Source organism: Sinocyclocheilus grahami, unplaced genomic scaffold (assembly GCF_001515645.1).
Source record: "Sinocyclocheilus grahami isolate Dianchi unplaced genomic scaffold, SAMN03320097.WGS_v1.1 scaffold1487.1, whole genome shotgun sequence".
NCBI lineage: Eukaryota > Metazoa > Chordata > Actinopteri > Cypriniformes > Cyprinidae > Sinocyclocheilus > Sinocyclocheilus grahami.
The window spans coordinates 16605-32518 of record NW_015506666.1 but is presented as its reverse complement, the minus strand read 5'-3'; the positions used below and the strand labels follow the sequence as shown (position 1 = coordinate 32518).

Below are 15914 nucleotides of genomic sequence, written 5' to 3'. Positions count from 1 at the left end.
GAGTGACCGACTGAAAGGGAACGTCTCGGTTACGTATGGTAACCCTCGTTCCCTGAAGGAGGGAATGGAGGCGTCACGTCCCGTCGCCACAGCTCCTGTACCACCGCTGAGCGGCCGGGTCACCGGCTCGGCTCCTCAGCGAAAACCTGAATATGCGCTGCATCTGCTGCCTACTTATACTCACGCTGTGATCAGCAGCAGCTGGATGCAATAATCGCATGCCAATGTGCATTGGCTCGTTTAGTTTACACTCGAAGTGGATTGGTCTCTCTAAGCGAGATCCCAATTTCGTCGGTCATCCGACGTGACGTCTCCGTTCCCTCCTTCAGGGAACGAGGGTTACCATACGTAACCGAGACGTTTTGTCATATTATAAGCTCCATACTATAATAAAAACCCTTGTGCATCAAATGAACAGCAAATCTGACTTGCATATTTGCTTATTTTAGCAGTAATTATATATCTCCAATCTCTTTGAAATATCATTGGTCTAAAATCTTCGCGTAACTGAACATTTAACATGAAATATATTCTGATTGGTTGTGATTGTCATGGTGTGTAGCACTTTTGAATGAACCAAAAATAATATAAGAGGTTGTTTCGTTTGTTAATGAACAAATTAAGCACATTTACCAAAAAATTTGAAAATGTAGTTGTATGAAATATAATTAATTTTGTTAAATATCTATTTAAGTATCTGTTAAGTATCTAATATAACAATTGTAAATGTTCATATTTATAGGTTACGTTGTTTGTATGTTTTTATATAAAATTAATATTCAGGACACAATCTAGGACAAGAATGATATGTTTGAAACTTTCCCACAATTACGTAAGTACAAGAACAAGACAAAAACTTTAGGTTCTTTCTTTTTATTTTAGTTGCTCTTTAATCCGTTGTGTGCCTGTGGAGCCTGTTATTGATATTGAGAGTCAGAGGAAATAGAATCTGAGGCTTTTAATGTGCATTTCATGTCCGTTTTTGATGAATCTGTTTATCGGCTCCGTAATGAACACCAGGTATGGTTGGTTAGTCAAATTATTGAGCATTATTAACCTTGGATGAAATTCACAAAGCACGGAAAAAACTGATGTAACATGCAAGAAAATTACAACTGGGGATAAAAGGTTCGATAATGATTACGATCTCAATACCACCCGGATGAGCGGTCAGAATGCATATATATGTTTAAGGCCTTTTACTGGCTTTTAAAGGAGGGAGGCTTTTTAAAATGGTCAGGAGGGCCTGAATGTGAACTCAAGTGGTTTATGGATCACTTCGCTTTTACTATTTTTCCAAGAGCGGAGATATTAAAGTTGCATGATGACTCTTTGCTCTCTCTCTCTTTAACAATGGCACTGTTGGAATAAACGGCTATCGGGGCTGAGCCAGGAGGCTGGCGTGAGGGGTTGCCACACGGGGACGGTGTGACCATTGCAAAACCTGCGGCATGATGAAAAATGACGTTGGGATTTAGCCGAGGCCACTTGGGGGTCAAAGACGGAGTACGTGAAGGAAGGGCGGCAAAGGGCAGCCGGGGGCAAAAGCAACGGGGGTAATAGAACGGCGTGAGGCTGCTCAGGTGGAACTCTGCTCCTCAGACTGCTGTAATTACAGACCATACATTTCACTTTGGGCCGTGACAACGTCTCCCCCAATCCCAAATGAAGATGGGGGGTTATTAATGGTGGAAATTAACGCTCCCTGCACACTGACGGAAGCACCACACTCCCCGTTTTAACCCCAAAATATATGTTTCACCTCACCTGCTGCTCTCTGGCTCCGCCCCCTTAGATGCTTCATGACCGTATATGGTCATTAGGCCTGCCATTGGTCAGATAAACTGGTAGCTCCACCCCAAACTCACAAATATGTTGAGCCAGAAGTCAGCAAGTCGGATTAGTCAAATCACACAGCAATGCTTCCGATGTAAGTGTTTTCAAGAAGTGGTATTTGGAAATAACGTTAGCTAAATTGGAATTTGGTAACCTGCTTTAGCACCACTGTGCAATATATTCAGAAATATGTGCGTTCCCTGCCAGGCCATGTCATTCGCTGTTTTTTTTTTTATTTTAAATTTTCTTCAAATTTCATATTATGAGCTGTGGTGCTCATGTGGATGATTCAGGTTCGAGTCCAGTCTGCAACATATTCCATTTCCCCGTCACTTGCGGTGTCTCTTTCTGCAGGCTGTGCCCTCTGGAGTTCGCATTGGTCAGCTGCATATTTCATTGAGGCTGCGTCATTTTAGAAAAGTAAGCATTATATTGAAAAGAAAGAAATGACAACAATTTATGCCTCAGTCCATATCTTAGTAGTTCATTTTCTGAAATATGACAACTAATGTGACTTCTGGAGGGCACAGCCTTCAAAATGAGACATAGCTACTCTTTCCAACATTTTCTTGTCCTCACGTTGTAAATGTATAGCTGTCGCATCATCAAATGGAATAAAAAAAAAAAAAGAAAAAAAGACTTTTGCTGAATACTTCCCCCATCTGCCATTGGTCAGATAAACTGGTAGCCCCGCCTCAAACCCACAAATATGTTGAGCCAGAAATTGTCAAGTCGGATCTATCAACCAAATAGAGCAATGCTTTGATTGAACCATAGTGTTTCTTTAAAAATTGGTAAATAAAATGAGCTGGATTCGAACTTAGGACACCTACTTTAGCAACAATGCACAATATATTTACAAGTATGTGCACAAGGCTGCATTTCTTTGTGTTCTCTAATTCATTAAGATATACAGGGCAGAGCAATAGCACAGTAGTTGGCACATGTGTTCCTTAAATTTTGAGCTGAGATGATTCACGTTCAATTCTGGCCTGCAACATTTCACAATCCCACTTGCTCCCTCTTTTTTCTCTTTCCTCAGCAATTTGGTGCATGTTTTTCACTATAAATCTGTCTAATAAAGCAGAGTAAGCCATAAAACAGCAATGCTTCTCTGATGAACAATTAACCACATTAATAAATGCACACTTTTTTTAATGTGTGGTGTTGTTGTTATAAAAATATAATACATTTATGTAATAATATTTTGATATTTATATAGCCACATATTGCATTAAACGCTGAGGAGATACTATATTTTAGATGCGGTATATTACTAGTATCTAGTGTAGGACAGAGCAATGGTGCATTGGTTGGCCAGTGTGTTCTTGAAATTTTGAGCTGTGGTGCTCATGTGGATGATTCTGGTTCGGTTCTGGTCTGCAACATATGCAAATCCCACTTTCTCCCTATTTTTTCTGTTCTGAATAATTTGATGTGCATTCTGCACTGTAAATCTGTCTAATAAAGCAGAAAAATCCATAAAACAACAATGGAGGGCATAAGTCCGAGTGATGAAAAAGAAAATCATCGAGAATCATGTGGGCTAATTAGAGCGTTAATCTGTCCACTCTTTGTGTTTATCTTGGATTATTGCCCCTATCTTGGAAAATGCACATGTCCACTAGAGACCAGGATGTGACCTGCAGAAGAACTGCAGAAAAACAATAAAACCATCAACTGACCCAGAGGTCATCTCTGCAACATCCCGTCTTCATGGCATCTACACAATGTGTTATGCTCCGAAGCGTGATCCTTAAGGTTAGAGGGTTTGTTCAGATCTCCGACCCTCAGTTCGAGGAACAGAATGCTTGGCTAACCAAGCATCAGTAAAATTCAAAGGCAGTGATCATATAACTGTCTGACAGCCATCTTTCAATGCAATGTCATGCTAATTTAGCTGGATTTCTCCCCCAAAGCTGCAGGGTCTCTCTGCCTCTCTTTGATGAACAAGCAGAGTCATTACGTCCACATTAATGTCAAGCCCCTCTTATTTTCCATAAGTAATACATGGCGGTTGCTGTTGTCATTAAACATGTTCTAATTTGTTCTCTATTACAAAAAACCACAGTGTTGATTAATTCACACTTCAAGCTGAACAACCACTATTTTTACAAGGTGACTGCGAGTTGCTCTTTTGATCAACGCTAATGCGACACTTTTTTCATTAATTCGGCGATGAAAGCGGAGTGCTTAATTGTCATATTATGGATTTGCTAGTAAATCTGTATTTTGTTTGGTGGTTTGCTGGCAGGAAAAGCATTTAAATTCTCACAGTTTGTATTTTCTTTGTATTGTATTTACAGTCTGTTTGTATTTTGGTGTCTGTTTCTCGGGAAGGAAGCCCCTTGTGCAGATACACACAGCGTTCTCCATTACTCCTAATAAGGTGTCATAAAATTGAATTCCATGCTTGATTTGTCAAAGAGGAGTTCTTATCCTACTCCAATTTTGAGTTTTAATGGGTAATACTCCTTAGCTGTCTCCTCACAATTAGGCCTCCTAGTTAGCTTTTAATGAAAATCAGATTAAAACATAATCTAATTAAAGTGCATTTTAATCCACGCTATCGTCCCGACTGTCTGTGGCTCAGAATCATGCCGGCACACTGTCAAACTCGGTTAGTTTGCATAGAAGAGGAAGGCCAGACTATCAATCAAGGGTATTTACATATGTATGTGTGTTGGAAAACTCGTATGAAGTGCATTTCCGATCACATTCCCTCTTTAATTTCCTGGGTGAATCTCAGGAAGACATGCCGGGTCACATTCCACTTCAAAATCAGAAGAGTTTTTTTATTTTTAAATAGTAATTTCCATGATGAAAATAAAGCCTATTTTTAGTAGCATTAAGATTTTTTGTAATACAATATTTGAGCACATTTTCATCTCCAAATTACTTTAAAGCTTCCATTTTTTTTGTTCTTTTGAGTATATTTATTTATTCTCAATTATTTTTCGTTTTATTGTCATGACAGTAATGTAATATCTTTCCTACATCACAGTATTACTATCGTTTTATAGTTTAATGAATTAATTAATGAAGAATAGCATATGCAGTTACAGTGAGTTGCTTTGTCTTGTTAAATTCTGTTTTTACATAAATGAACAAATAAATTAATAAAATGCATGCATATATATATATATATATATATACACACACACACACACACACACGTATACCTTAAAACAAAACAGTATTAAAGACATTATAGATGCTATCATGATGTATTAATATACTTAACAATATTTAACTGCAAAATTTTTTTTTATCTATTATAAAAGCATGCAAATCAAATTTAAGAAGACAAAGAAAGTCACAGTAAATAATATACTGATGCCATTTCCTATGCTTATTCATAATAAATAAGTAAATCACATTACTGTAGTAATATTTAGGCTTACTGTAATACATGAAAATTATTACATTTAATATTTTTCCTTTATCACAGTAAATTTCTCTATAGTTCTGATTTATTTCTATAGAAGCGCACAAGTCAAATTTAACAAAGACAAAGCAAAAATAGAATGTTTTTCTATTAGAAGTATTTATAGAACTGTAGAAATATTTACTTTAATACATGGGGAAAAAAATATTTATGTATGTCACAATGTGAAAAAACTCAGGTCGTAATAATGGTCCTAAAAATAAGCTTTGTTGTCTTTATGCAAAATATGATTTCTTATTTATTTTAATTTTGGAGTGAAATATAAGCCATAAATGTTCAGGTTTTATGAGATTCACACTCCTTTCCTGTGCATAAAAATAAAAAGGGCCAAACTCATTTAAAAATAATTGTTGGATCACTTTGGGAATGAATGGGACAGGCCTGCCATCATGAGTGAACTTCAGCGGAAAAAGTGAAGTGAAAAAAACTCACAATCAGTGACAGCTGTCAACTTTCAGATCCACTGATATCCATAATTCCCAGCATTGGAGAGGGTTAACAGAGCGATGGAGTGATGCCTCTCTGTTTGAGCCGTGTTGGCCTGTCAAGTCTTTTCTGAACCATGACAGTGTAATATGTTTTACAAGCAGAATGGCCAAGGGTTATTTCACAGTCAGAGAGAGCAGGCAGGCCAGCCAGTAAAGCGCCGCTGCACGTGGGAACAGCCATGCGACGACGCAGCACATTTAGTCCACCTGCTGCCTGCTGCCACACTTAGACGAACGTTTGAGCTCCCGAGTGTCAAGGGAAAAGCGCAAAGGCCAATTTATTTCTGTCTTTGTGTCTGGTTTACATTAATAGGAGATTACGACAAAAGTAGCTTGCAAAGAGAGACCATATCTGTTAGCGTTTTCAGACAGTTTGCTGTAATTAAACTCCGGTTTTAATGAGCAAATGCGGCCAGCAGAAAGACAAACATGCATATGAGGATTATGGGTTAAAAAAAGCCACAAAGCTCAAATGTCTTGTCGACAGGACAGCAGTTTCCTTCACCCTGGTGTTGTGGGACGCTGCAAATTTAGAGGTTTGACCTTTGTGTCCCTCGTATGATGGCAAAATAGACCATTCGCCCCATCTAAAATTCCCTCTGATTTTTTAAAACTTGATTATTAATGTCAGACCTGCAAACTTGAGGCTTTTTCTCGCAGTATCTATTCTAAGACATGTGTACCTTTTATGACTGGTGCCCACTCCGGGTAATAAAGTGCTGATGCCAGCTTAAAAGAAACTTTAAACACACTTGGTGTAATCAAGGCACAATGCAAAATGGCAGGTCAGCAAAACCAGCCAAAACAATACCCCAAGTCCCCCCTAAATATAACCTTTTTCAGTGCAGCAAATGTTTTGTTTCTGCCTTCCCATACCTCGTATATTTAGATCATTGTTTCTACCTTTCGGGTTTGACTGACCCATTTAGGGTGGTGATTTTGAAAATTAATTTGAGAAACTGATGTGAGGCAACCATCAGAGCAATTTCTAATTGAGGCCAAAATATCTCTAACGCTTTATGTTGGAGCATAGTATCACATAAGTGCTTTAAGATCATGGGTTTTGCAAAGAAGTTGTTTTCCAGTACAAGCAAAAAAAAAAAAAAAGACAAAGCAAAATTATGATTGTTTATGATATTAAGACCTGTTTTCAGAGAGTATATATTTATTTACCCCTATATTTTTTTTCATTTAGAATATAAATCTAAGCATTTGGTGAGGCTTATGTTTCAAGAGAGAAGAATGATAATTTGCTAATGAGGTAAAAAAACAATTTAAGTTACAGTATTTTTTTTAGAATAAGTCATAATCTTACACGGTTTTGCTTTTCAAGTAAATCATTCCAATCTTATGAGAATACCGAAGTCTACACTACAACTCTAACGATATCAACACAGAAGTACGAAAGCTTTGGAGTCACTCTCAGAACAATTTTTTTTTTTTTCAGCTAATGAAAAAAATTAAAAATAAAACTAATCAGAATCCACACAAATTTAAAGTGGCAGATGATAAAAAGGTGCTGTGGATGCTAATATAGTTATAATTATAGTCATCTTTATAGTTCTTGATTTTGGTGTGAATGGGTCTTAACAGTAGCACTCCATTTGTTAATGCTGCAATAACTTAAGAACACATGTTCAGTGGAATTGCATTGGGCAAACATCCGTGTTTTTCTAAAATATGTTTCTGGCCATAATTGTCTGCCCTTTTATATCTAGAACTTCTGCTAAACATCCTTAATTTAGGTAAAAAAAATGCTGCTCTTGTAGAAGACTATTAATGTCTGAAATCAAACTTAAAATCTCAAAAGTCTCCTGCTTTACGAGTAAATACATTTTATATATTTAGATTTTTTTAAATTGGGAAAAGTCAAATACAGATTTATAAAAAATATTTTATCAGTGTAAATGTCTTTATGATAGACATTTTTCTTTTCTGTCATAGAGGTGCCTCAAGGTGTTGTCCTGGGTCTGGTTTCATTTCACTATCATTACTGAAGCTATTGGAGTTTCTGTGCTTTAATTTGATCATTTTTGTCACTTGAAAATGGACTTCATTGAGGATCTTGTACAAGAGCCTTTGGCTTTATATCTGATGGAAAATTATTCCAAGATATAGATCCCATCCATTTGCTTGGATTCAGCTGCCGCAAATAACAGCAAGAGCAGTACGAAGTCAAATGACTTGTTCATGACAATCATTTTATTTCTCTTTTCCACAATCCCTTTTCTACCCACCCACACCCTATCTGCAGGTTTTGAGACCGCCCGATCTTTTGCTCTTCATGGTGCACATGTGATCTTAGCGTGCCGAAATCAAAGTCGTGCCATTAAAGCAGTGAGTCTGATCACAGAAGAATGGGTGAGTAAACACTGCTTTAATTTGATCATTTTTGTCACTTGAAAATGGACTTCATTGAGGATCTTGTACAAGAGCCTTTGGCTTTATATCTGATGGAAAATTATTCCAAGATATAGATCCCATCCATTTGCTTGGATTCAGCTGGCGCAAATAACAGCAAGAGCAGTACGAAGTCAAGTGACTTGTTCATGACAATCATTTTATTTCTCTTTTCCACAATCCCTTTTCTACCCACCCACACCCTATCTGCAGGTTTTGAGACCGCCCGATCTTTTGCTCTTCATGGTGCACATGTGATCTTAGCGTGCCGAAATCAAAGTCGTGCCATTAAAGCAGTGAGTCTGATCACAGAAGAATGGGTGAGTAAACACACACACACACACACACACACACACACACACACACACACACTGACTCCTTCTGCAGTGGGACGTCATCCCGTGTGACCTTTACGTTTCATAAGTTGTTTTGTGTAGCTGGCATCTCTGCCCTCTCATGAGTCACACAATTAGGTACAGCTTTAAGTCATTAGCACTCTTCCAAGTCCTAGTGAGCTGCCTCACTGTCTGCATCTCACAAAGTCAGCTGCCTACTGAGGCAGCATCCTAATTGAATGTAACCTCATATGATCTGATCTGAAATGTTATTCATAGGTAGCAACTGTTTGCATTCCACACAAAAAGCACTGCTAACAAATTGCACACTTAAGACTTGACTAACAATAGATTCTGATATTAGCATGTTCAGGGTTTACGCAGGGTCTTAAAAAGACTTAAATTTAGTTGTATCAAATTTAAGGCCTTAAAAAGTCTTAAATTGTACAAGAAAGTCTTAATTATGATTTCAAGAGGTCTTAAATTTGGGGACGGAAAGACCAGAATTGCGATATGGCTGAATGTGACGATTAAACTTCAGAAGGCTTTGATTTCATTGAATAAACACAAGCGCTGCAGGTTCAAAGTCCGGTGCTTTGTGTTCTGCCATTACCGGGGAAACATTTATATTTCTACAAAACGCTCCACCTGCTGGCAGAGAGTGAATGAGCATTTTCAATAAAACTGTTGTTTTTTTCAGAGTTCAGACCAATGCGAAAATCGACCCATGTTTTCACCCTGCAAACACGCAGAGCTTTAAATGTGAACTGGTGGATCGATAAGAAGACATTATAAAAACATAGGGGTGTGTTATATGTATGGTCTGCGATAATATCGTAATTGTTGTTTTAACGATGTGCAATTTGATATTATGAGTATATCGTGAAAAGCAAACACAAAACACACCTACAGAGTGCACGCATACATTAGGTGATGAAGTCTAGTTGGTTAGACTAGTGCTCGTGCACATTTAGAATGTGTTCTTTCACTGCATGAATCAGTCTATTAAAATTAATTTATAATTATCACATAATTTAAGAAAATTTATATATTTAAATCATTTGATATAATTAATATCACACTATCACACTAATATTTTTTTCTCCAAAAGTAAGCATGATTACAAATGTGATACTGATTTTATACTACAGTTAACAAGTAACAGTAAACAAGTAGTTAATATTAAGAGACTTACGTTATTTCTCCAACAAAAATCATTTCAAACAGCCACAGCGCTGTTTTGCGTCTCTGAGCAACAAGCTGTTTTGTTCCTGTTTTGTTCTGTTTTGAATGAATCACCCGTTTAAATGATTTGGATATAGTTAATATCACACGAAGATATCACCGTTTTTTTCTCCAAAAGTAAGCATGATTACAAATGTGATACTGATTTTATACTACAGTTAACAAGTAACAGTAAACAAGTAGTTAATATTAAGAGACTTACGTTATTTCTCCAACAAAAATCATTTCAAACAGCCACAGCGCTGTTTTGCGTCTCTGAGCAACAGGACGCTGTTTTGTTCCTGAATGAATCACCCGTTTAAATGATTTAGTTCAAACACAATGACTCACTTCAAACACAATGACTCACTTATTAACCGTGACTTGCTGCCACCTACTGGTGGTTCTAATTTCACATTTAAGGTACCTTTTCATTTTTTAAATAATTTTAAACATCCATTTTCAATGTTTTATGTTTAAAATATCAAAACATTATTTATGCATTTGTAACTGCAGGTTAAAGTATTTAATGTCCCTCAGAGCTGCATTAAACGGTGTGTAAATGCATCTAAATGACACTTCTAATGCAGCTTCTATGTTTCCTCTGCATTGCAAAGATTAATTTAGTTGATACTGATTTAATTTGCATGGTAACAACCCAAATGCAAGAATTTGACTCAAAAGATGGTGCACACTTTTAGAAAAAATGTCTTAAAGGTAAAAATGACCATAAAACTAGTTGGAAATTATTAATTTATATCACTGCTGTGAACTGACCACCACACAGAAGATGAAGAATATAAAAAAATTCAGGAGTCAGCTGTCCACGGTAGTCCTTAAGATATCAGCACAATAACACACTCAGCAAAATATCGTCTAATTATCGTTATCGATAAAATCCAAGAAAATGATCGAAATGTCATTTTTTTTGTCAGTATCGCACACCCCTAATTTGTTATTAAATTGATATAATAATTTATTGATAATTGTTTAAATTAATATATTAATACTTTTGACTCATCCATTTTCTTAACAATGGTTTCAAGGCTGAAATGTAAAGTTTATCATTTTCTAAAACTTTGTTTTTATGAGAACTTGTATCTGAACTGTAAATTATGCTTTTTACAGTAATTTTACAGTTTAATATGGTACTATAGACATTGCCCTACCCCGCTCATATGGTATTAATTTTATTTGTGCAGGTCTTAAAGGTCTTAAAGTCTTAAATTTGAGCTTAAAAGTCCTGCAGAAACCCTGATGTTGCTACTTTAACGCTGTGATACTGTAAACATTAAGTAAAATAATACATTTTAATTTGATTTAAATGATTTACTTTTGACTCATCCATTTTCTTAACAATGGTTTCAAGGCTGAAATGTAAAGTTTATCATTTTCTAAAACTTTGTTTTTATGAGAACTTGTATCTGAACTGTAAATTATGCTTTTTACAGTAATTTTACAGTTTAATATGGTACTATAGACATTGCCCTACCCCGCTCATATGGTATTAATTTTATTGCAGGTCTTAAAAAAGGTCTTAAAGTCTTAAATTTGAGCTTAAAAGTCCTGCAGAAACCCTGATGTTGCTACTTTAACGCTGTGATACTGTAAACATTAAGTAAAATAATACATTTTAATTTGATTTAAATGATTTTATGTGTAGTTTCAGTAGAGTGCAGTGTTACATTTTTACTTTTCTTGTTATAGTCATAGTTTTGTTAGTTAAAATCCCAGCATATTTTTAGCTAAGTGAATAATAATTTTGTTTAATGATGCAAACTGATTGTTTAGATGGTGCAAACTTCATAAGGCCTGTTCACAACAAAGATGATAACTATAACGAGAACTATAAAGTTTTAATAATCATTCTAATTCTACGAGAATAGGGAAGTCTACACCACAGCTATATCAATAACCAAACAGAAGATCAAAACATTTTGTGAGGCTTATGCATAATACAAAATAATAATAATTTGCTAATGAGAAAACTAAACTTAATTCAAGATACTGTATTGGCCCGAATATAAGACGACCCCCCTTTTCCCAGATGTACCTTTTGGAAAAAGGCTTTTTAAAAACCATATCTTGTTTTTTCTCAGTAGAACACATTTTGTCTTATTTTCATATTGCATATTTTTCCCATTTTAATTTTAGTTTTGAAAGTATGGTAAAAACTGGTAAAATGTACCAACAATCACATAAAAAAAAAATACAATTTTTGATATACCAAAAAAAAAAACATGAATTAGGACATTTAGGCTATCCATCTAATAATAGCCTACCAAAATCTTATTAACAGTAGAAGTTCAATCTTACTGTAGTCTTCAAATCTGGGTACTGTCTTACGTTTTAAAATTAGAAAGGGAGTTTGGTCCCATCAGGCTAACGTGACAGTCACGACTCATGCAGCTGTAAGGTTTTCTTTTTCCTTTGTTTTTACTCACAATCTTTACAACACGCATTACATTACGTATTTCATGACACACTTGTTTTATGCGTATTTGGCGCCACCTATTGTTGTAGGTGTATTATTGACATGTCAAAGTCTAGACCCTGAATATAAGACGACCGTGTTTTTTCAGATGTATTTCCAAATAAAAAACATCGTCTTATATTCGGGTCAATACGGTATATTTTCTGAGAAGATATCTTATAAAGATTTTGCTTTTCAAGTAAATGATTTTTAAAAGAATTAGTTTTTTAATTATTTTTTTTACTGGAAAAAGAGAAATGCAGAATTATAAAATAATTTTTCACAGTGTAAATGTCTTTAGAATAGTAATTTTTGTTCTCTGTCATAGAGGTGCCTCAAGGTGTTGTCTTGGGGCTGGTTTCATTTCAGTATCATTACTAAAGCTACTGGAGTATATTTGATCTAATTTTGTCATTTTAATCACTTGAAAATTAACTTGATTGAATATTAAAATGAAGTTTTAATAATAATTCCATTCTTATGAGAATAAGGAAGTCAACACTACAACTCTAACGATATCAACACAGAAGAACGTTAGCTTTGGAGTCACTCTCAGAACAGTTTTTTTTTTCCAGCTAATGAAAAAAAAAATCAGAATCCACACAAATTTTAAGTGACAGATGACAAAAGGTTGGTGTGGATGCTAATATTGTTATAATTATAGTCTTCTTTATAGTTCTTGATCTTTGTGTGAATAGGTCTTAACAGTAGCGCTCCATTTGTTAACGCTGCAATAACTTAAGAACTAGGGCTGGGTTTTGACACAAATTTCACGATTCAATTCGATTCTCATTCACAAGCTTTCGATTCGATTACCAATTTGATTCAATATAGATTCTTTTGGATATATATCAGGTACAGTGCAACTAAAAATCTCAACTAATGCTGCAAAATATACATGAGAGTCAGTTGGTACTACATTACTATAATATTGAAGGTTAAAATTTACTTTTTTTTTTTTTAATTGACTGAATTGACTAAAATTTAAGATTTTTTAAATAATAGTTACAATTACATAATAATATTTCTACTTAGTTTTTAAAAGAATATAAACATAATGGTGGCTGTCTTGATGAAAACTTGATGGATTTATTCAAACATAAATTAAACATTAAATAACAGTAAAATTTATAATGAATATGTTATATGGTGCATATATTTAGTAAAATGCCCCTCTCTACAGTTTATTTTTCTATCTGACTAATGAGTTTATGGTCACCGAATATGTTTTTCTGAGGTAAATGTGAAGTTATGTGACATTGTTTACAAAACGTTATATTGATGTCTTTGCGCGGCCGAAACACTAATTGAGCGATTACATGAGACAGGATATGGATTGTAAAGTTGTACTCTTTCTTTTAACTTGCCTTCGGATGTTTAGTTATGTTTATTTTGTGCTGAAACTGGTATTAATGTGGAGGAGATGATCAGTTCACGTGCGCCTCGCGCTGCCGCGTCTGTTGAACTGAGGCGCTACAGCGATCTGTCACTCCACATTAAACAGTGCCAAAACGGCATTTATTGTTTGAATAGTAATACTGCAATACAATGGACATAATTTGAAATCTGAGACTTTGTTTCATATTAAACGTACCACAGCACAATGCTTATTGCGATATATTGGATGGGAAGTGACCTTCAATGTTCCGTCCATTAACTGAAAACAGACTAGACTAATTGATTCTTGGGATTTAAGAATCGATATCGTTCCATAAAAATTATCGATATTTTTTTTACCCAGCCCTATTAAGAACACATGTTCAGTGGAATTGCATTGGGCAAACATCTGTGTTTTTCTAAAATATGTTTCTGGTAATAAATGTCTGCTCTTTTATATCTAGAACTTCTGCAAAACATCCTTAATTTAGGTTAAAAAAAATGCTGCTCTTGTAAAAGACTTTTAACGTCTGAAATCAAACAAACTTAAAATCTCAAACCTCTCCTAAACATCCTCTAGCTTACAACTCCTCTTTTAATTTCTCACTTTTACAGTCTAATTCTTAATTAATATTCATGTCATCTTGAAGTCGTGTGGCAGGGTTTTTGCCCGTGGCTCTGTGCTCGCAGCCCGAGCCGAGACCGATCTCTCTGATAGCCTCCATTATTAGCAGGAGGGGGCGTGAGGGCCGTCTGATAATTAACTTTGATTATTGCACTAATATTGTGGCGCTCTTGACACTCCCCCAGATTTATGAGTGTGAGAAAATAAACAAATGAAATGTAGGTGCTGGAGCAGAAAGAATAAGCTATTACGAGGTGCCGTAATTACAGCCATCCTGAGACTTGGAATTAGTTGATTAATTACAGGATGCCAATGGATTACAGGGGAATCTAAAGTGTTTTAAAGCAGTGGCGATATCTAATTGAACAAAGCCCCCTCTCGACGGCAGATAATTCCTCAGCCCCGACAGCTTCAAATCACGGCGTGTTTTAATAAATGTAGCAGCTCCGCTCTGAGGCATTTTACAAGCGTGCCACAATCCGCCAGTGGAGAAACAGTACGGAGACATCCGCAGAATCCTTTAATAATCAGAGTTATTAAAGAACATTTAAATATTAAGGCAAATTACTTGGCAAAAAAAGCTGGACCATCTGATTAATGTTTACTGACATTACAAAACATTCGAATTTAATTCTCCAAAAATGAGCCCTCACGACTCTTCTTGTGAGATATGAGCAAAGTAATACCAGAAGATGGCTTGATCAAGTTAAGATTTTCATATTCTGATGAAAAAATATTGAATTTGATTTGACTCCTAAATCGCAGGTGCTGTGGGATGAGTAATGGAAGGTATGATATCGGAATAAATCTCATAGACGGAAAATGCATACTTACACCTCAGGAATGATATTAATAGATCCGGGGAAGGACAGGACAAGGAAATTAATCGTTAAAATGATGAATACACTCTCCGTGTCTTCCCACGCTCTCACGCTGAGGTTATTTTGATAAAGATGTATGTTTTGGACTCTACAGAATGAAGGGTCATCGTATCTACTTCCGAGGTCACTTGGAGTGCCGTACAGGCTTGTAGAGGAGCAAGGGAAGAATTAGAGAAGAGAATTAGTGTTGAAAGTCATTGGTCAAGTGTTGAGTGTTGAGGCATAGGTCAAAAATGCTGCAGTGCTGAAGGATCAAAATTTGGCTTCCAAGAAATTATTTTAGATAAATCGTTTTAATTTAGTTTCCCCTTTGCTGTAACAAACTCTGTCATTTAATTAATTAAATACATAAATATACATGCAAGCATTAAATAAATAAAATGTTCAGTATGTCTAGTTTTAAGTCTAGCTTTCACTTGAGAGTAATTCATCAGATGTATCTGTCTTTGTATGACAAAATATAATATTTTTTCATTTCAAACATGTTAATATCCTTTATATTTGCACTTCTTTATTAAAAATACTACTACTGCTAGTAATTAAATGGCAAAATATTTTTGCAACTTCCATGATATGTAGTTTTTAGATTACATTTTTAATTGATTTATTGATAATAAAGGGGAAACAATCATAAAAAGAGATATTACACTCATTGCACTTATGTAATTCTTTACTAATAGTAGTAGTAGTAGTAATACTAATAATATGTATATATGTTTAGTGATAAATGTGTATATATAGACATATAGGTGCATCTCAATAAATTAGAATGTTGTGGAAAATAAAAGTTTATTTCAGTAATTCAACTCAAATTGTGAAACTCGTGT

The 15914-nt window shown here is 35.3% G+C and overlaps 1 protein-coding gene across 1 annotated transcript in view; it reads left to right on the top strand.

Moving 5' to 3' along the window:
• LOC107570645 (WW domain-containing oxidoreductase-like) overlaps positions 1–8249 on the top strand; it is a 39928-nt gene extending 31679 nt beyond the window's left edge. Inside the window, exons 5-6 of the mRNA XM_016256896.1 lie at positions 8027–8133; positions 8244–8249. Of these exons, the coding sequence (XP_016112382.1) occupies positions 8027–8133; positions 8244–8249 (113 nt within the window). The remainder of the gene's footprint in view (positions 1–8026; positions 8134–8243) is intronic.
• Positions 8250–15914: the final 7665 nt, after the last annotated feature.